This window comes from Mchenga conophoros, linkage group LG4 (assembly GCF_057382185.1).
Source record: "Mchenga conophoros isolate Kocher_MC1m ecotype Shallow Benthic linkage group LG4, M_conophoros_male_GT1.1, whole genome shotgun sequence".
Taxonomy (NCBI): domain Eukaryota; kingdom Metazoa; phylum Chordata; class Actinopteri; order Cichliformes; family Cichlidae; genus Mchenga; species Mchenga conophoros.
Window position 1 is genome coordinate 9,614,017 of NC_140529.1, and position 14,022 is coordinate 9,628,038.

General features: G+C 37.4%; 2 protein-coding genes and 1 long non-coding RNA gene across 3 annotated transcripts; 2 read left to right on the forward strand and 1 right to left on the reverse strand.

Moving 5' to 3' along the window:
* Positions 1 to 1,805: 1,805 nt before the first annotated feature.
* Positions 1,806 to 3,054, forward strand: LOC146575538 (uncharacterized). The gene is made up of 3 exons (XR_014892145.1): positions 1,806 to 2,204; positions 2,473 to 2,569; positions 2,943 to 3,054. It is a non-coding gene; the product is annotated as an uncharacterized LOC146575538 (long non-coding RNA).
* Positions 3,055 to 3,070: 16 nt separating this feature from the next.
* On the forward strand, positions 3,071 to 4,791 carry LOC146575539 (uncharacterized). The gene is made up of 2 exons (XM_085270272.1): positions 3,071 to 3,137; positions 3,470 to 4,791. The coding sequence occupies exons 1-2, from the start codon at positions 3,073 to 3,075 to the stop codon at positions 4,515 to 4,517; spliced, it is 1,113 nt and encodes a 370-aa protein (XP_085126398.1). The 5' UTR covers positions 3,071 to 3,072; the 3' UTR covers positions 4,518 to 4,791.
* Positions 4,792 to 5,928: 1,137 nt separating this feature from the next.
* LOC146575540 (uncharacterized) lies at positions 5,929 to 11,646 on the reverse strand. Its single transcript, XM_085270274.1, has 14 exons — positions 11,597 to 11,646; positions 10,539 to 10,959; positions 10,358 to 10,390; positions 10,172 to 10,261; positions 9,058 to 9,129; positions 8,861 to 8,949; positions 8,713 to 8,748; positions 8,475 to 8,541; positions 8,114 to 8,216; positions 7,982 to 8,034; positions 7,795 to 7,873; positions 7,077 to 7,573; positions 6,684 to 6,877; positions 5,929 to 6,514 (listed from the first exon to the last, which is right to left on the reverse strand). Exons 2-14 carry the CDS (start codon positions 10,749 to 10,751, stop codon positions 6,370 to 6,372), a joined length of 1,671 nt encoding a protein of 556 aa, XP_085126400.1. The 5' UTR covers positions 10,752 to 10,959; positions 11,597 to 11,646; the 3' UTR covers positions 5,929 to 6,369.
* Between the last annotated feature and the right edge of the window lie 2,376 nt (positions 11,647 to 14,022).

The window sequence follows — 14,022 nt, forward strand, 5'->3', positions numbered from 1 at the left end:
CGCCGTTAGTGACAACAGCTGTGTGCAGATCAACAATGGATCACATATCGATTGTGGGAGAGAGTATGAGCGTGCAGCGTTTAAAGTGTGGACGTACTGACCTTACTTTGAGTTTGATTCCATAAAAAGTGACAAAAACATTAGCGTTCATCGTGCGTGGGAAAAAAAACTTCTTTTTACAGCGAAAAAAACCCCCTAAACTTCCAAGCAAGCACCGAGTGCGCAACGACGTAATGGGAAACTCACAGAGAAAGTCGCGGATTCTTCAACTGACCGCGGCACACCTGCACCAGGGTAAACCTCCGCCTACCCCCGGACGATCTGATTTCCTCGTGTCAGCATTGTTCCCACATCATCATAATTAATGTTGTTCCAGGTTCAACATTGCAAGTGACCAATCACCTTCTTGTGACGTCATTCCTTTGCGACTTCGAAATACCCGCCTTCGAGTATTTCGAAATACAAGTGAAGAAGCGAGAAACCGCCGCCTGTCCGCCGAATTTGAAGTCAAATCGCCTGTCCGCCGAATTTGAAGTCAATTTAGGATACTTTCCTTTAATAAACGGTAAGCATTATACATATGTTCCTCACTTGGCTTGCTGTTTGTTTGCTAGCGATAGGCTACTTGACGACAGCATTAGCTAACCAGTGTTCTCTAGACCAGCGTTCCCCAACTTTTTGGGTGTTTCGTGGCCCGGGGGTTGGGTCAGGCAAAATTGCAGTAGCTTCCCTGATCATTTTACAAACATAAGTGAAGAGAATCTGGACTAAAAGGCCTAGACTTATGGTTGTGTGCTGAATCTATGAATCAAACTATCACCTGGAAACATAATTAACTGGTCCATAGCTGTGAAACTGGACATGAGTTCTTGATTCTATGGAGATTAACAGTAATCCAGAAATTTACAAATTTGTCCCAGGGACATCGCGTAGATGTTGTCCCTGGGACATCGCGTAAATGTTGTCCCTGAGACATCGCGTAAATGTTGTCCCTGGGACATCGCGTAAATGTTGTCCCTGGGACATCGCGTAAATGTTGTCCCTGGAACATCATGTAGAAGTTGCCCTGGGACATCGTGTAGATGTTGTCCCTGGGACATCATGTTAAAGTTGCCAGAGACATACCATATGAAAGTTTAGCTTCTTTTAGCCCCTGTTTGTTTTATATTATTTTATATATATATATTTTTTAATATTATATTTAATATTTACATTGTATTGCAAAAACCCCCAAAACAAGTTAAAATGAATTAATGAATATTGACTAATTAAACCTTCGTTATTTTTCCACCAGAAATGGACGACATAATTAGAAGAAGTGTTCTGAATGACGAAAAAAAAAGAACTGGAAAAGACACACAACTTTGTGTGCATGTGTCACAATGCCAGGAGGACCCATTCAGTGTTGTGTTAGAAAAATTGAACTCATTAACCCTTCATGGACATTATAAATGTTTAAATGTTGCCTCAGGTAAAGACAGGAAAAGAGACTATTACAAATTCAACTGCATCAGAGCTGGGAAAAAAAGTCGAAACAGCTACAGAGCAGTGGGCTGTAAGGCCTATGTTTCATTTAAAGTACTCAAATGTTGGAAAGACCACACAGTCATCGTGCAGCGTACATATGATAAGCATGATGGGCATGATCCTTCGGACCCAAAAGACGCACATTTCAACAATATTTCCAGTGATTTGAGGAGGAAGATTGAGGAACTGCTTTCCCTTGGAACTAAGCCAGCCATCATACTAACCGAATGTCATAAATGGGCCAAAGAACATGGACACAGAGATCTTCATAACAGAGAGCATTTTGTCACACCACGTGACATTGACAGTGTTAGAACCTGCATGATGAGGAAGAAGCACTTTAACTGTGGAGACAGTCAAAGTGTACATACCTTACTTAATGGAAAACATCAAGAACATGTTCTCTTCTATCAACCATACACATCTGACCAAGAACTAATGATTGTTTTGCAGACACCTGTAATGAAATCAAACATGGAGAACTATGCAAAACAGTTAGTATTTGTTGACACCACGCACTGCGTTAACCAGTATTCATTTCCCTTATTCACACTTGTTGTAAGAGATGATCATGGGCATGGAGTCCCTGTGGCCTATGCTATTGTCAGCAACGAAAGTCAGAAAACCCTGGAAACTGTTCTTGGAATAGTTTGTGAGCATTTCCCAACTTCCCCGAGGTAAATAATACATTGACAGCTATTAATTTTGAAATAATTCCTTTTCAAAAAAGTTATAACGTGCCAGAATCTAATGCTATAGCTGCAGCATGGGCTGCAAAAAACTTTCCTTTCCAGTTGTTAAAGTTATTCCTATAGGCTGTATGCAGTATTTTATATATCTACTTGTGAGTTGAAATGTTTGATTTGGCATTGAAGTGGTGCTTTGAGATAGCAAAAACATTTTCATACTGTTTAATCTCATTTAGTGTTTTCTTTTTTTCTGTAGAGCATTTATGGTTGACAAAGACTTTGCGGAAATAAATGCTTTGCAGAAGGTTTTTCCAGAGTCAGCTATCCTTCTATGCTGGTACCATGTCTTGCAGGTAAACCACATTGTTTTCTTTTCACGTTGTCTAAGATGCACCTGAAACACATTTTTACAACAGGGTCCTGTTGTTATGATTTGCCTCATTGTGATATTCACCTACTCAGGTTAATGAATATAAAGGGATAAAATGTTGAGTGACTATGTCCATCCATTTAAGACCACAGTGCACTCATCTTCTGGTGGCTGCTTCCCAAAGCTCTTTTTGACATTTAAAAATATGTTTGCCTGGTTGATTTCTGTAATGCACAGGTCCTCTTGTCCAGTGAGTGACAAAGTTATTTTTGGACGTCAGCTTTCTTTTATGCTTTTTGTACAGCTGCTCCTCTGTCTCTCTCTCCAGATTAACTTTTTTTCTCTTACATTCACAGGCTGTTAATCGATGGCTTTCAAAATCAGAGTCCGGGGTCCATGGGCTTTCTAACACCCAAAAGAGAAATGAAATCATTTCTTTCTTTTGTAAGCTGAAAGCTTGCACATCTGTAAGTGTAATTTGGCCACATGTGGTGTGACTACGGCCGTCGCTTCAGTCACGCTCGTTCTGAAACAAACAATGTGATTGAAAGGTATGATTTATTATTTTGACCTCATTCAATTGTATTGCTGAAAAAAAGATATTATGCTTTAATCCAAGAGGCTAAACTGAGTAGGTTCGTCATGTCATTGCCAGAACAGGTTTTAGGCAAATCCTTTAAATTCTAGCAGCGTTTTTTATGTTATCACAACAAAAAACAGAGTAGGTGGATTTGCCTAAATCAGCTAAACCGGCACAGAGCATTCCTTTATAAAAGACGTGTGCAATAGGTATTCCAATTTTTAAAAAAATAATACAGTCTTGATTAAAACTTTAAATTCCTTCAATTACAGTTACTAATCATTTCAAATAACTGTTTTTCAGATTTTTCCACCGCCTGAAATACCAGTTTTTATCTGGCTACAAGAATAGGCGTCTGGATGATCTGATTGAAGTGCTCCTAGGGAAGGCCGACGACTACTTCTCAGTCATAAAAACCCTGCAAGATGTGGGCCGCATGAAAAACAGGTTTGCTGACACCTTGTCTCAAGTTTCAGACTCTGCTTCAAGACTGATGGAAAGTGGTTGGGCTCTTAAAATTACAGTCAAGAACAGCCATGGAGTTAATGCATATCAAGTCCCATCTGAGTCAAGAGAAGACATGGTGTATGATGTCTGCCCTGTTGAGTCCTACTGCAACTGTACATATGGCTTACGAGGACTTCTTTGCAACCATCTAGTGTTACTTGCAAAATTAGCAGAGGCTGACAATGACATCTATCCAAACATGGAAACAGACATTTCTACCTTGGCAAGAATTGCAGTGAAAGAAAGGCATTACTTTGTACACTGTGAGGACTTGAAAGTGATAAAAATGCCAAGTTTGTTTGGAAATCTGTGTTTTTTTGCATCGGCTGAAACACTTCAGTGCACTTGTTGTACGTTCTCTCACTATAACACATGTGCTTGCCTGAAGGTGGCTTGTAGCCATTTTAAACAAATGAAAAACTCTCTGAAAAGTCCTCTATCAACTTTGAATGACACTCCTGTAGTTGAAAGCACAGACAAAAAATGCACAGAAGATGCAGTTGGAAAACTAAATGCTGTTTTAGACACAGTTAAACAGTGGGCATTCATTCCAGAGGGTATTACTGCAATGATAGATGAACTGCATACAAATGTCTTAAAAACAAAACAAGTAGGCAAAAGTATATGCCAGTACGAAATAAAGACGACAGATAATGCACGCAAAATTAGGCCATTGTATTCTAGCAAGAAACGTTCGGCCAGCATCGACATTCCAACAGTCTGTGAAAATGAATGTGAACAGTCGATAACCACTGAAAGAGAGACATCCTCTGGAGAAAATGAAAACCTTTTGGAATACAAAACAAAAAAGAGAAGAGTTAAAGCTAAGTATATGCACAAGTAGACTTTTGTGTGACATTTCAAAGAGACTGCATCCATTACTTCTGTTTATTGAAACCTAAAGCTGAATAGCTGTCTTAACTTTCTGCCAAGGAACAGATGAAAAGAAATTGTTTGGTCTCTCAAGCAGTTGTTATTTATGTGTGTTATTCATTACTTTGGCTTGGTTGCTGTTTTTGATACAAATTCATCTGTGCCCATTGTAATATTTTCATATGTTACTATTTTTATATTGCTATGCATTATAAATAAAGGATTACTTATTACTATTAAAGGTCTGCATTTGTAATTGTTGGTATTATTTATAAAATATGCGCTCTTAAGTTTTTTGCTCCATAAAACGATACCTGTCACTTTTTGGACATAGAGTATCAGCTGTTGAGAATCCTGGCTCATACAAAATAGAAGTAAAAGGTTTCAACATCCAGCCTTTTTATGATTAAATACAAAGTGTAATAACAGAGTTATTGGGGTGTGATTTTGTTAATAGTTAGTCTTAAGTATAAGTTTAATAGTAATGAGTAAGAAAATATAGCCAGAATAATGGAATGAGACTAACACCTGACCTCACACTGAGATTTGGTATGACGTGGCATGTTTGTGCTAATGCTGACATTGGGGCTCAGAATTCCTCTGTGTGTATATATTTGTGAACGTTAACTTGGCTAATGTCCAAGGGTTTGACTGCTTTCCTGTTGGATTGTATCACAAAGAACAGGGATAAGAGCACCAGTGGCCGTGCACACCCTCATCTCTCTCCTTCACCCGATTATTAGTGTTGGAAACCGGCATTAGCTCAGAGTAGATTAGACTTCAGTATAGTGCAAGTGATTTGATTTTATGATTATTTGATTCAGTTTTTTCTGTGTTCAAGCTCAATTACTTTAATAAAATATGTTGAATTCAAACAAATAAATAAACAAATAAACTGTGGACATTACCCTTTTAAACCTTTCTGAAACAAGACAGGTAAAAACCAGTGTATAAAAGTTTACATAGGTATAAATAGCTCTAACACTTTACTCCAGCCTGGCGTCCACACATGTGGACATCACATTTTGGGTTATTTAGACCAAAATACTAAATCTTGATCAACAAGTGCCTGATATACAGTTATGAGGACATTATACTGCAACTGTTCTATCGAAATTTCAAATTAATGTCCTCATATGTGGCTCTCATTTTTCTCAGAAACAAAAATTAGGTAAAAAAAACAAAACCTGGTAATTCTTTCTTTTTACATTCATTGGGTTCCAATCGGCCCAAATATCAAAGAGAAATTAAAAATGCATGCCATGGAAGATTTCGGGTCTTAGGGGGTTAAAATGACCAGACCCCTCCGGCCTGTTTTCCAGGCCACTAAATTAAACCCAGTCAATTACCAATTGAACAGAATAAAAACCTACGAGGTCCACTAATAGTCCAAAAGTCCAAATCTTTAATAGAAAAGACAGGCAGAACTCAAACAAACAATAATCCAAACGAGGAGCATATATACACACTGGAAAGTAAATAATTATAAGTTATTAAATCAGACTAATTAAATACAGTAAAACTAATAAGGGAAGACGAACACACGGGAAATAAAAATAACAGTGTAAACATACCAAAACTCAAAATAAAACAGGAAAGCTACTACAAACCGAGTGTGACACAATTACATTCATATTGAAACATATGTGATAATTTTCTTTCTTTGTAGCATTTTTAAGATATGTGTTAGAACAGTCATTATGCTGTTTGGATTAGGAACCAATCATTTTTGCCAAATAGTTAACACAAACTTAGAACAACAATGAACAATTTTCAAGATTCTGATTTACAGAACAAACAAAAGTCACAAAAGGTTTCATTATTTAAGAGACAAGATCAAGTTTTTCACACAGGAATGAAATGACAGAATCCAGTGCAGCGGGGCCAAAGGTGTGTGTCAGCAAACTGAAGGTTGAGGAATCAGTCAGTTCATGTTTAAGATTGTGTTGGATTTTGAGAAGAGTCTGTCTGTTATTAGAAAGTAAGATTAACAATGTTACACCAATAACCCAAATAAGATAAGATAAGATAAGATAAGATAACCTTTATTAGTCCCACACGTGGGAAATTACAAATACGGGGAAATGACAAATAATACCAAAAAAGATACAACTTTCATATTGTTTTACTAACTTACTTTGTCATATCAGCACTTGAATGGTCGATGCCTTTACAGACCATGTCTGTTGTGACATCGCAGGCCAATCTTCCGGCAAACCCGAGGGCTAGCTCCCCAGCCTCCTCTTCACTCAGAACACTAAACACTGTTACTTTAGTTTTGGCCTTCTTAGGCCTGTCAAGAATCATTGCGGGCAGTTTGGCTTTACGGCCCTAAAAAAGAAAAAGTGCAAACACCAAAAGAGCAGAGAGAGACACACACACGCGCACAAAGTTAAATGCTTTTGTTTACATGGTGTAATTGTGTATATGTTGCAGCAAATGCACAATTTCCAGCCACATTGTCACTTCATTGATACGAGTAACCCGGATTTATTTCAGGTGACATCAAAATCACGAAATGTATACCTACCCCAATCAAACCTCTGAAAACATGAACTGACATGTTCTCTGCGTTGATTCTGCGCTTGATCTCGTCTTCTGTTATTGTGTAGGTTTTCTTTTTTGAGCTTTGTACAGATAAGCGACCATGCACTCTGTAAACTGTACTAGTTCCTTCTGAATCAGTTTGGAATTCTGTATCTGCATCGATCCTGTCAACATCATCAGCAGCAGCATTATCTGTACTCAAACTTGTGCCGTATACTTCTGCTTCTTTTTCGTTGTCTTCAGTCTGTGTACCTTCATCTCTTTCAGTCTGTGTACCTTCATCTCTGACTGTCAGTCTTCCTATCTCACTGTTACTTGTCGATTTGCTGCAGATATTCTCTCCCTTAGGAACTTTTCCTTTGTCATTCGCTGCCTGATGCTTTCCCTGATGACATTCTTCACTGGCTACTTCTATTGCTCCTCCTGTATAGCCACCCACTATGCTGCACAACTCCTTTCCCTCTGCTGTGCTGCACTGTGCTGTTACATAAAGAAGAATGATATAAACAGCACTATATCAATTTAATTGTGAAGAGAAATCCCCACAATACGACACAGTTATGTCTAAAATAGTTTTGTGTAAAAACTGGATCTTGAAACGTCCACTTTAATTATACAGTCCTGGTGTGCAAAGGCAAAATTACGAAAAAAAATTTCACTTTAAACATTTTTGGACATTGTTTAGTTATATTGTGACTTACTCTCACAGAAGATACAGATGCCACAAACAGACTTTGAACAACGCATGTGCTTGTATGCACCACATTTCTGGCACTGCACCTGTGAATAAAAAAAAAAAAAAAGAAGAAGAAATAAACAAACAAAAAACAAATGAACAAAGTCCATTAAATAAACAATCTATATGGCTAAGGACATGTCATAGTGTACCCGGTCTTTGGCTGCAATCACACACCAGCACTGACTGCACTTCCTAGTTCGATCTGCAAAATATAATTTGTTTCAGTACAAGTTACATTTTCCAATGTTAGAGAAAAAGAAGGCAGCTAATTTTATCTTTACCTATTGAGGAAAATAAGTAGTGGCAAAGTCGGGACCTGAGCTTTGTGATTTCAGTGTTGTACTCCTCCACTTGTGTTTTACCGTCAATGAGAGATTGGGCAAACTAATAATTGACGAAGAAGAAAAAAAAAAAAAGAACAAAAAGAATTAGATTAACAAAGAAATGTTTGTTTGTTTTTAACCCCCCCCCCCCGCCAAGAAAAAAAAAAAAACAGAGCAACCAAAGCAAAGCATTACTGCTGAAATGGTTCAATCTACAAAAAAAATTGAGATTTTACCATCCTGCCTCTAAGGCTTTAAAAACTGAATAGGCAAAAATGTAAACATTACTTATATAGGTTAAAGCTATAGTTTTCAGTACCATTATGACATGCACTCCACATGAGTTCCCATCCTGTTGATGTGGGTGGCTCACATGTGATAAGGTCTGTGATGTTTACAGATGTTTTATTTTGAAAGGTCGAACAGGAAACGAAAAAAATGAACAAGTTAGCGCTGCAGACTGTGTTATCGCTGCAAGCCTGAGAATAAAAGAATGGAACTGAGAATTACCGAGGGTGTGATCATTAATGTTTGAGGCATGCAAACATTACAAGGTCCACTCTCCAGCGCAGCCTCTTGCTGAAGCAAATGAGCTGAGAGATCGCAGTTATTACAAATAAAAAGCATATAGAGAAATCAATAACCACGTTCGGTAATGATTTCAATTAAATTAAATATGTTATGTTAAATATGTTAATTAATTACCTCCAGTTTTTCAACACCGCACTTTTTCTGACCTCCGACTCGCCAAATGAATTCATATAGACTATGGTCCTCTTGGGTATGTCACAAAACTGTTTTGTAAAAAGATGGATATGGTAGGCTTGGGCCTTGAGCTTTCCTAATGAGGGACACTGAAAAGTATCATGCACTAGAGAGAGTGCAAAATCTGTGCAACTTACAAACAAGGTCCAGTGGCTGCCGTTTTCCAGACAGGCTCCAATCAATTTCTCATACATCTGAAAGATGTTTTTCTGGAAATAAAAATAATGTGACAAGTATGTTTTTCTGTCAAGAATGACACTGCAAAACTGCAAAAGCTTGTCAGGTGAGACTTGTAATTAATTCTGCAGATACACAAACATATAGAAAGTGTCATTTTTGGTTTACATTAATTAATTTCTATAGTGTGTACAAAACAAATCAAGACCACAGACTCAACACGCACCACTCAATTTTTGGTGTTCTTTATCTGTCATGGTCCTGGGCCATGTTGGCCCAGTATTCTTAGTTTTCTTGCATGTTTGTATTTTGTTCCCTATTTAGGCCATGTTTCCTGAGTTGCCCTGTTGTGTTGTTCCCTAAGTGTTTTCCCTTCGTGGCTTTTACCCCGTGTGCCCCTCTGTGTATCTGTGAGCCCTCGTCTCTCCTTATGTTTTATTCCATGTTTCCCCAGCCCGTTATGTCTGTGTTTTCCCCGTGCTCTCTCTCCTCCTGTCTGAACCTCTGTACTTCCTGTTTGACTCTGCCCGTCTCCCGTCAGTGTTATGTTCACCCCGCCCTGTCTCGTTATGGTTATCTGTGTCAGCTGTGTTCCCCGTGTGTTCCCACTTTCCTCGTTAACCCTCTGTGTATTTCTGTCTGCGTCTCCCTCTGTTCGGCGTTCGCATTCTCCCTCATGCTGTGTGTGGTTCTCCCCGTGTCTTCTGGTATATGTTACAATTAGCTTTTCCCAGTGTAGTTTAGTTTTGTATTGCTTTGGTATCACTGCTTTCGTTTGTCACCTGTCAGCAATAAAGCTGCATTTTGAGTTTATCCCCTGAGTCCGTGAGTTTGCATTTTGGGTCCTCATCCTGCCTGCCACACAGCGACCATGACATTATCAGTTGGCCAAGACAGAAATGTTTTAATCTGTGTGCATTGCTTTTGAACAAGTCTTTACACAGAAAAGGTTTCAGAAAGGTATTTTTCAGGTTCTTCTGACAAGGCTTCAATTTTGGAAAATGCTGTTTGTTTATAGTGGCAACTTATAAACCCTTTGTGATAAGAACATAGTTACCACAGTCCAAGTCATACCTTCAAAAAGTATGCACTTTGTGCTCTTGTGGACCCATCCAAAATTTTTCCAGTGATTTGGCTTGGTATTGGATAAATGTGAGGGAAATTCTATAAAAATAACATAAATACACCTATGTTTTCAAATACATTACAAAAAACGTAAACATGCTATGTCATTATGATCAAACAAGCTTTTCAACATACCTCACACTGCAAATAGATTAGGCCATCTATTACCTTATAAAACAAATAAATAAATACATATAAATAAAAACAGAACTAAGGAATACGATTCATTAAGTAAATTGTACAATAAAGTGTATTTAAAGCAGAATTTAACATTAGTTTTATGACAACATAAAAGGATTTTTATGTCAAGAGGTACCTCATCTGAAATGTTAGTCTGGTCAAACAGGGATTTCAAACTTGAAATACCAATAGAGTTTGGTCCAGCTACTCCCACAAGGTAATCTGTGAGAAAGCATACGCTGTAGTCAACAGATATCATTTTCTTTTTGCATGCTGCAACCATCATCCATTTCAGTCTTCTAGGAGCTTTGTCTGGTTGTAGTTCTTTTTTCTCCTCCTCTCCCCTCATCTATTAATTAAATTGTTTTCTGACCTTCCTAACTGTTTCCGACCTGTCTTCCCAATGTGATGTTTAAGCAATATATGTATGGTCAGAAGGGGGTGAAATTTTCATTGCAGTTGTACGTGTAACATTGCATGTGATAATAAAAGGCTTGATTGGTTGATTATTCAACATGAGTTGACATTTACCTGACATTGTGAAGGAGTCACAGTTTCTGTAAGGGTGTAAGAACATAACATGTGGACTTGTTACACTTCTTTTTCACAAGTTAATAACAATCAATAATTTTCATTCCATTATTTACAAGCTATCACACGATGTCCCAGGGACAACATCTACACGATGTCCCAGGGACAACATTTACACGATGTCCCAGGGACAACATCTACACGATGTCCCAGGGCAACTTCTACATGATGTCCCAGGGACAACATTTACACAATGTCCCAGGGACAACATTTACGCGATGTCCCTGAGACAACATTTACGCGATGTACCAGGACAAATTTGTAAATTTCTGGATTACTGTTAATCTCCATAGAATCAAGAACTCATGTCCAGTTTCACAGCTATGGACCAGTTAATTATGTTTCCAGGTGATAGTTTGATTCATAGATTCAGCACACAACCATAAGTCTAGGCCTTTTAGTCCAGATTCTCTTCACTTATGTTTGTAAAATGATCAGGGAAGCTACTGCAATTTTGCCTGACCCAACCCCCGGGCCACGAAACACCCAAAAAGTTGGGGAACGCTGGTCTAGAGAACACTGGTTAGCTAATGCTGTCGTCAAGTAGCCTATCGCTAGCAAACAAACAGCAAGCCAAGTGAGGAACATATGTATAATGCTTACCGTTTATTAAAGGAAAGTATCCTAAATTGACTTCAAATTCGGCGGACAGGCGATTTGACTTCAAATTCGGCAGACAGGCGGCGGTTTCTCGCTTCTTCACTTGTATTTCGAAATACTCGAAGGCGGGTATTTCGAAGTCGCAAAGGAATGACGTCACAAGAAGGTGATTGGTCACTTGCAATGTTGAACCTGGAACAACATTAATTATGATGATGTGGGAACAATGCTGACACGAGGAAATCAGATCGTCCGCCTACCCCCAGTCCTGCTTTACAGGTGAAAATAGAGCAACAGGACCGCTGAGTCTTTGACTTTATTTATTTTCTGCTGTGTTTTACTTGCATCTATTTAAAAAGAATGAGTGTAAACACAAAAAATATTTTATTTTATGTGCTGGAATGTGCAGAAAATAGGTTTAAATGTTAAACTAATTTATTCAAGTCAGAGAATGTTGCATATAATTAAATTTTTGCTTGATGCATAAAGTTAAAAGATTAAAACTGATAAAACAAGTAAAAAATAAAGAGACTTTTCCATTTGATTACATTTTGTATGATGGATTATGTAGAAAAAGTAGAATTGGGCTGAAAGAGCTATCGCTTTATCACCTCTTCAGGTTGTAAATCGTGTTTTTAAAAAGTAACTAAGTAACTAAGTAATTAATTACTTTTGAAAATAAGTAATCAGTAAAGTAACGGGATTACTTTTTGGGGGAAGTAATCAGTAATTAGTTACTGATTACTTTTTTCAAGTAACTTGACCAACACTAATGATTTAATTAAGTTCACCTTGGAAACCTCGGATTTTGTTAGAGACTTGTAAATGCAATAACCATTCAATTTCACTTTTTTGAGTGTACATTACATATTATGCCTATACTTTTATGACTATTAAACTTTTGAGTGATAACGCCTGACAAGATTTTGAAAGAGCTGAAAGAAAATGTCATAGTACAAACTGTATAATCACAATAAATAAGAAAGCTATTAAATATATTGGTATCTCAAAATATTTTTGCTTTTGTTTATGTATTTTTTCTACACTAAAACCCTGATAATATGTAATATCGAGGTAAAAGCACCACAGAATACACCCTTAATCTAAGGATCTAAGGTAAAATTAGTTTATCTGAATCCATTAGTTTTAGTTAACAGTATCTAATGCTCTAACAGCTTAGCATTTGCTTACTGATTCAGCAGATACTTCCATCCCATTCATCCTTCCTGAATTTAATGCTGTTATAGGTTTAATCACTTAATAAGTGTATTTTTTAGCTATCTACTGCTAACAATGATCCAATGTCAAATTACACTGCAGCAGTGTACTATCCATGGATATAATAGAATGGATGGATGGACAATTTTTAATTGATAGTTTTTCAGTTTTCCTCTAATATTAATGATATCCAGAGTTAGCATTTTTCTTCAGGTCTGTTACAGTTCAACGTGGGAGACTCAAGCGCAGGACTCCAGAATCAGCTGAACACAAGAATTTATTTACAGAGTTCACCAGGTGTATATAAAGGAAGTGCAGGGCAGTGCTATATACAACAATGTGGGGGACGGGGCTCCAGGGAAATCCAAAGGGGGGAAATCTCTCGTTCTCCAACTCTCCACACTCACGACCGCAGTTCCTTTCTCCACACTTGACACAAAGATTCACACAGGGAAGGTTATCCAGGAGGTCTGTAGGCAAGGAAACGAGAATGAGTTACAACTTTCACAATAGACACTTGACTTAGCTTGAGCTGTAGCTTGAGTCTCACTGATTGTTGTCTACCACGATCCAGCAATCGTGGTAGACAACGATCCAGCAAAGACCAGCAGACTCCTCCTGGTTAAATGATTTTCTTTTTTTTGCCTGTTTCTGGGTCTTTTCATTTCAACATACTGTGCTGTTAATTTTAAAAATATGTTATAAAATGTCACGTCATCTCTTCACAGTGAAAAGTCTATGGGTTTTAGATGCCACACAAAAAGGTTAAATATTATATATTGATTAAGTAAGTAATAAAACAACAATAGCAATGTGTCCATGTGACCATAGTTGTGTCTTTTTTTTTTTTATCTCAACTTTAGCTCTAAGCAAGAATCTAGAAACAGCAGTGCTTAAAGTTACCAATGATATTATGATGTAGAGATAAGATAAGATAAGATAAGATAAGATAAGATAAGATAAGATAAGATAACCTTTATTAGTCCCACACGTGGGAAATTTGTTTTGTCACAGCAGGAAGTGGACAGTGCAAAAGTTATGAGGCAAAAATTAGGATACAATAAGAATAAATACAGTACACAACTGTACAGAATAGAATAAAATAAAATACTATATACAGTAGAATAAAATAAAATAAATATACAATAAGATAAAAATAGAATACAAATACAAATGCTATATACAACTGAGTAAAAATACAACGATGACAG

Excerpts from the sequence above, each read along its gene's own strand:
- LOC146575539 (XM_085270272.1), top strand. The coding sequence starts at position 3,073 with ATGTGGTGTGACTACGGCCGTCGCTTCAGTCACGCTCGTTCTGAAACA. Across the intron at positions 3,138-3,469 it reads ACAAACAATGTGATTGAAAG|ATTTTTCCACCGCCTGAAAT; the intron begins GTATGATTTATT and ends ACTGTTTTTCAG.
- LOC146575540 (XM_085270274.1), bottom strand. The coding sequence starts at position 10,751 with ATGAGGGGAGAGGAGGAGAAAAAAGAACTACAACCAGACAAAGCTCCT. Across the intron at positions 8,542-8,712 it reads AGAGGCTGCGCTGGAGAGTG|GACCTTATCACATGTGAGCC; the intron begins GACCTTGTAATG and ends GTAAACATCACA. Across the intron at positions 6,515-6,683 it reads TCAAGTGCTGATATGACAAA|ACAGACTCTTCTCAAAATCC; the intron begins GTAAGTTAGTAA and ends TTCTAATAACAG.